The sequence below is a fragment of the Coregonus clupeaformis genome, unplaced genomic scaffold, assembly GCF_020615455.1.
Source record: "Coregonus clupeaformis isolate EN_2021a unplaced genomic scaffold, ASM2061545v1 scaf2518, whole genome shotgun sequence".
Classification (NCBI taxonomy): Eukaryota; Metazoa; Chordata; class Actinopteri; order Salmoniformes; family Salmonidae; genus Coregonus; species Coregonus clupeaformis.
The window spans coordinates 44024-50641 of record NW_025535972.1 but is presented as its reverse complement, the minus strand read 5'-3'; the positions used below and the strand labels follow the sequence as shown (position 1 = coordinate 50641).

At 39.2% G+C, this 6618-nt stretch overlaps 1 protein-coding gene across 3 annotated transcripts; it reads right to left on the bottom strand.

Moving 5' to 3' along the window:
• Nucleotides 1–889: 889 nt before the first annotated feature.
• LOC121555668 (G2/M phase-specific E3 ubiquitin-protein ligase-like) lies at nucleotides 890–6216 on the bottom strand. Of its 3 annotated transcripts, XM_045219596.1 has the most exons (12): nucleotides 5839–6212; nucleotides 5357–5563; nucleotides 4924–5162; nucleotides 4711–4811; nucleotides 4412–4587; nucleotides 3860–4054; nucleotides 3463–3549; nucleotides 2531–2784; nucleotides 2324–2449; nucleotides 1954–2094; nucleotides 1680–1788; nucleotides 890–1574 (listed from the first exon to the last, which is right to left on the bottom strand). In XM_045219596.1, exons 1-12 carry the CDS (start codon nucleotides 5987–5989, stop codon nucleotides 1363–1365), a joined length of 1998 nt encoding a protein of 665 aa, XP_045075531.1. In that variant the 5' UTR covers nucleotides 5990–6212; the 3' UTR covers nucleotides 890–1362. The 3 variants fall into 3 exon arrangements, with proteins under 3 accessions (XP_045075531.1, XP_045075532.1, XP_045075533.1); XM_045219597.1 differs by lacking the exon at nucleotides 4924–5162 and having other exon boundaries at nucleotides 4412–4574; nucleotides 5839–6216; XM_045219598.1 differs by lacking the exons at nucleotides 4924–5162; nucleotides 5839–6212 and having other exon boundaries at nucleotides 5357–5443.
• Nucleotides 6217–6618: the final 402 nt, after the last annotated feature.

Sequence of the window (6618 nt, the reverse complement as noted above, 5' to 3'; positions counted from 1 at the left end):
TGATGAGGAGTTAGACCGTATTGTAAGTGAAATTCACAAAGTCATCCAAACACCGGCTACAAGCTAATGCGTGGTCACCTGAATGCAAGAGGTGTGCATGTTCCAAGTGAGTAGATAATAATATGGGCATTATTTAAATGTATTTTTAATTTGGAGCTCTGCCCCTTTGAAAGGTGAAGGAAGCCCGCTTATGGAAAGACATCAACCTGTGAGCTGTAGTTTCTACAGTGCATACTATGCAAAGCTGTATTATTTTAAAAAACTGAATAAGTAACATTTCATTTCTCACTGCCTTGGTGACCAAAAATAACAATCTTGTGTAAGGACATGTCAAACTAGTTTTAAGTACAAGACTGATTATGCTTGTCATCCATTCAGGTTCCTGAAGAATATGGGATCGATTGGAACGGACCTCACTGCCTTCATCGAGGCACTGTGTCAGTCCCCGAGGTTCAGCTGGCCCGTGAGCTCTCAGATGAAGAGGTTGCAATTTTGCCAGCTCCAGGAGTTTCTGTTACTGATGCACTTAGACTATATGTAGAGACTGTGGAAGTGTTATCAAGAATCTTAGACTGATGTCCAACCCATGTTTTTATTTGTTGTGTTAGAACAAGCAAGGAAAAACTGAAAGTTTACTTTCCTTTTAAAAGAAAGGAAAAAAAGCTGTTTCTTTGAAGCTTCCTGTCTCATTATGGTCCACAGAATGACTAACATGAATGCTGTACTGTTAGCACTGAAGGTGCAGAACAGTTTGATTTTAGTAAATGGAAGAAAAAAAAGTCAACTACTGCACAGTGTGTTAATGTTTTCAAAGACACTGAACTTGTGTCAATTCATCTGAACTGTGTATGCATTGACATTAGGGCTGGGCAATATGGAGAAAATCAAATATCACATTTTTGACCTAACACCTTGATGTCGATATTGCAACGATATTGTAAGGTTGACAATTGGTGCATTCACAAAATATCTTCCACATTTAGATTTCGGATAAATAACTATCATATTGTGGATATAATGACTAAGTGGTAAAAGGCAAATAATAGAACAGCTAGAACAGTCTGGTAAGTTCAGAAAATGACATCACTTTACTGTAATGCAGCCTTTGAAACCAGGAAAAGACTAAACTTACCATGTAACGATATTACACTTCTTCAAAATCTAATGGTGCTTTTCCATTACATGGTACCTACTCGCCTCGTCCTAAAATCTGCAATGGGAAACGGACGCACAGCGAGTCGAGGCGAGGCGAGTCAAGTAGGTACTGGTAATGGAAAAGCACCTTAAGACGATATCTAGTCTTATATCACGATAGATATAATATTAAAATATTGCCCAGCCCTAATTGACGTCTGAAAAAACTTAAACAAGCCCAAATCCAGTACTTTTTATGGCAGCGACAAGTGCTTTCTCAAAGTCCATGTAGAGTTTGAAATGAGCTGGCAGCTTTAGGGTTTCAAAGCATGTGGAGGACGTAGGAAGGGTTCCCCCAGAAATCTCCACTCTCAGTTCAGGAGGAAGCATCTCCCAGCCAACCCAGAATGTCAGCAGCTGGGCCAGGGTACCTGATGAAGCTAAAAGTCATAAAATGGATTAAAGACATTTAGTTCAACTGTAATTGATCATATCTATCCATGAGACATAGAAGCATTTGTAAAGAGAGAAAATAAGGTTTATACCTGTTTCAATGAACATCCTTAGAAAGCCAGTGATGCGGCAGGTGGTGTCTAAGTCAAAGTCTTCATCATCACTGTCCTCAACTGGCCATGTGATTTTTTCTAGGAGCATCTTAAAGAAAACAAAAATTGTAATTTAAAAAAAGGGAGAACTTATTTTGGTGAAGGACTATGCAGATCAAATTCTTAGAAAATGGAAAAATATCCATCTCAGTCATTGAAAATACACGTAAATTCATCAAGTTAAGTCACAAATATAACTAAATTACTGACTTACCTGGGGTGTGAACTGCATTTCAGCCATTTTGGGGAAAAGAAGTGGTACAACATCCGGCCTAGATGTCAGCAGGGGCCATACCATCACATCTTTCAGTCCCTTTCTCAACTGTTTAATTTGGCGCATGGTCCTCCCAACGACCTAAGAGACAGACCGACCCATATTACAGCCCAAATCCTTAACCCAAATTTGACAAAAGTTGGCACAGTAGGAAAAATGTTAATAAACACAATAAAGTGCTTTATAAAAATCCATTAAAACTCTAGTACTTAAACTCTCGTGTTAACATAACAAGCCAGGGTTCACAACACATTCTATAATTTCAACAAGTACAGCGATGAATTCTGTCACTTAACCAGCAGGAACTCACTGCATGGAGTAGAAGTTTGTTATGTAGCCATCTCCGATTTGTTTTGGTGACTGCCGGAAGATCCCAAGACATGGAAAGATCTGAAACTGTGTCCTTCTGTTCCGGTGTAAGATCTTCATGTTCAAGCTAGAATTAAGACCATACAAGTTATTATATCTGCCCAAGCAATATTTTTTTACATGGCAAAGTTTCTTTTAGGTTACATACCAGTTCTATGATGCTCCTGATGTGCAGATCAGGACACTCTTCTGTAACAACAGTAGCCATTTCAGGGTCCCCATTGAACAGTACATGAATTACAGCAGGACTTAGTCCTGTGACATGGGGACCATCATGCAGAAAGGTGTGGCCCAACATCCTTCCTGCAACCCGGAAGAGGTTGCTTTCAATAAGTGCCTCTGATGCTGCTGGAACAAGATGGTCAGGTTCACCCTCAAATAGCAGTGTTCGGCCCATTCCTCCTGTAAAGTACCAAGAGAGCAGGGAATAAAGTCACAACAATTAACCTCTTAAATACATTAAATAAAAATGTATGATAGATAGATAGATAGTTAGATAGATAGATAGATAGATAGATATATTACATCATACTAGTGGCGATTACTTGGCCTGTGGTATTGCTGCTTGTAGAATTCACTTAAACCAAATTGTAGCCTACTCCAAAATGACTTACAGAAGGACCCCAAACCACTTCAAATTCAATTCCCCTGTATACCCTACTACAGACTTACCTGACACAAAACATTGCCCACCGGCCCTCCGCTAAACAGCACATATCCGCGTTCATCAACCACCAGAACGTACGTGTACGCGTGTGTGTGTGTGCGCGCGCATAGAGAGAGGCGGTGTAGAGTGAGTCACGACACAAACAGGTGCTCAGTCAGCGTTGCATGCAGTGTGAGAATGGCAAGCAGCAAGAGCGGCAAAAGCCAATGTGTGCTTCTTTTACCTATATATGTAACGCTATCTTTTGCGTTTATCCAAACGTCGTCAAACTTGGCACTGCACTTACTCGTGACCAGAGCAAGACACCTGTCAAGTTTGAAATCCATCGGACTAACTGAGAGACATGCGCTACAGACAGACATTTCTGCAATTTATAGATGGATTAACCTTCAAAAAATTAGTAAGATACTTACCAAGATCTAGACTGAATCCAAACTGGAGTTTGGATATGATTGTTGTCATAAAGTACCGCATCACTCCCTCTCCGATAGCAACATCACCTGAAATAAAATACTGATAATAACACTGGAAAAAAAGTGGCGGCCTAATACAGGTAACTGGATTTGGTAACATTTAACAAGAAAGGGAGAAAAACTTCTATTGGCTGTAATTCTAGAATAGCATCCTTAATATTGATTATTCCAGATAACAAGAGTATATTGTGCACAATATTCACATACATACATATAACATTTTTATCAATTATATAATTTTGTGCATTCCATTCTCCCATTTAACAATTACATATAAGCTACTTGAGTGGTATAAACTGTACTGATGTATTTATATTATAAATGTTATATTACTTACCAACCAGAGTACAATGAAGTGGACATGCCCATTCTTGCTGCTGTTTATAGAATAAGAGAAGCTCCCGTTCCCTGTCCTCTTCAGAGTCCCTTACATCCATCTTCATTCTAAGTGGTTTCCCAGTTGCATGTTCCCTTAGCAGATTCTCTTTGAAAACTTTGGCAGCTTGAGTGGGTTCTTTAATAAGCTTCCATTCTAAACAAACAACAACAATAAAGTTATCTATTACAGAGAGACATATTGTGAGTTGGCATGTTACCTGCATATACAGATATCCTCTCACTCTACAGAACAGGAGGAAAATTCTGTTCATTTCACTGACAAAACGTGAGACCCAACATCTTCAGAACCTGTCACAACGCTGAGTTGACATAAAAACAGCACTACTAAACAACTACAACTAAATATTAGAAAAATAGAAAAACCCAGTTGCATGTTATTAATTGTCTGTAACTGTATTATCTTATCTAATTATATCCTACAGGTGTTATCTTTCTATTAACTTTTCAGTTACACACAATCTTATAGCAACACTATTGTGATGACACAAACCACTGTCTGTTTCTTTGCGATCCAACTCCTCGTTGACAATCACTGCCGGTACTACTGCACTCTCAGCTGATGTTTCAGGCCTCACTGGAACACTGTCACTGACTAGGGCTGTCTCACTATCATTTTCTTCACTTTGGCCTCCCTCTTGTTCTCTTTCTGATTCCTGCATGGGTGTCCTTGAAGTTAACACAATTGAAATGATGGTCATACTCGCTTATTTGTGTGCACAACAATAAGAGAGACATATTCCCAAAGAAAATAAATTATGCTACCCTTGCATTGCTTTAAGAAGTACATACCCATTGCAGCTCAATCTGTGCAGCTTCATCTCTGAAAAGGGAACTTCCTTCTGACAAGTGATGCAGGGGATGACTGGACCAGAGGCAGGACGTGAGCTCTCCTAACAACAACAACAACAACAACAACAAAATGGCTTTTAATTAATGATTAAAAGTCACCAGTAATCTTTGTTTTGATTATGTATTAAACTAAGTCTCTGTAAATGTATGTACACAATCTAAGGGTAGATCCTGTTGAAGTGGACGTATGTAGATTGTAGCCTGTCCAATCATCGTCGATGGATCTTTCAGATAGGCAAGGGTGTATCCAGTGCTGGGACACTGAAGCAACGCAAGATTTAGACTGCGAGTAGATCCTACAAGTTTTAGAAATTCAAAGCCTCCCCCTTGTTGGAGCTTCGGAAACACTTCCATCAGTTTATTTGTTATAACCATGGGATCGTGGTCATTCCCTGGAGAAAAAAACAAAACAAAATCATAACTCACCTCACCTTAAATTAAGCAAATAAGCCTGTGATAACTATTATTGACACTATGAACACCAATTAAGTTTGAGTCACTATAAAAAGAAATGCAAATAATTTCAACAAGCCACAGACAGTACAAACTTTTTTTACTTTTGGTAAATGCCTAGTTTCGCACTGACCTGAAAATGTTACTTTTTGCTCTCCAAGTCCTGAAGTAAGAAGTTCAGCTTTAAACAGTACGCTTGGAATTTTATCCGCATTGTGGTCAGCCAAACAACAGACAGTGTGTGTGTAGCTTCTTCGGCTAACTTGGACTTGTGCTGGTCGTCTCGTCATATTCCTTCTGGCTCCAATGTTATATGGCGCAAAGAGCCTTGCTACCTCCGCTGCAACACAGAAAAACGTAACAGCTCAATGGTCACCAGTCAGCTAAAACAGCCTCTACTTCTATCTTGGGATGCTCAAGCCAGCTAACACCATTTAGCCGATTAGCGAACTAGCTAGGTTTATGCTTCCCCCCATTAACAATAAACGTGTCACGCACGAAGCATCATAATACCGCATGCAAATACATGTTCGAGTCGATCTAATTTAACCTACACGTGTGTCCCGAATCATTAAATAGTAGCACACCTGGCTAACATGAAATTACTTAGCTTACCTTGGACAGGTGTACGTGATTGAGCGGCCGGTATCTGCTGTGACTGAGCTGCCGGAGTCACCGGTGCCGCGGGAGCCGTTGGACTTCTGCTCAGAGCTTCCTCAATCAAATTCGCTGCTTCTCTCAGCAGCTCCGGGCAACTTTTAGACATTTTGTCCTGCACCTCACACAGCGTCTCAACATTGGGGCTAGCAGGACCGAGTCTTCTCTTGATTTTTAGCCGTTGCAATGAAAGTACTGTTTAACCGTGTAACTAAACCAACGTAGAGGTGAATAGCGCCACCCAGTGTATTGGAATGTGTTCAGTAGCTCTGCATCAATCCATTATCCGGAATTGATTTGTTTTGGCTTGATGCAGAGGGTAACCAATCAGGCGTTAGGTTCCGCCTACCAACTTTTGATGGGTCAGTTTGACAGTTTTAAGTAATTCATGAATCACTCCAACGCAGGACCATGAAATGTAAATGTAAATAGTGAAATAATTATATATGTATTTTACATAAAATGAATCGGTATTTGAATTAATTAATGATACATTTAATTACACATTTATGTATTTAATTCTAATTTTAATTAATTAATGACACATTTAATTAATTAATGACACATTTAAGTAATTATTTAATGGTGTATTTATTTATTTAATTGTGGCACTTTTAGTCCTCCATACTGTTGAAGAGGTATTGACGTGCATCATCCGAATCTTCAATATAAAGCTAACTTATACTAAATATAAATCAATAGTTAGCATTTAGCTTAGTTAGGTTATACAAATCTAGT

Coding starts and splice junctions, on each gene's coding strand:
- LOC121555668 (XM_045219596.1), bottom strand. CDS start 5,989: ATGTCTAAAAGTTGCCCGGAGCTGCTGAGAGAAGCAGCGAATTTGATT. Junction 5,163..5,356: donor GCAAAAAGTAACATTTTCAG/GTCAGTGCGAAA, acceptor TTTTTTCTCCAG/GGAATGACCACGATCCCATG. Junction 4,055..4,411: donor TCGCAAAGAAACAGACAGTG/GTTTGTGTCATC, acceptor TTGTTTGTTTAG/AATGGAAGCTTATTAAAGAA.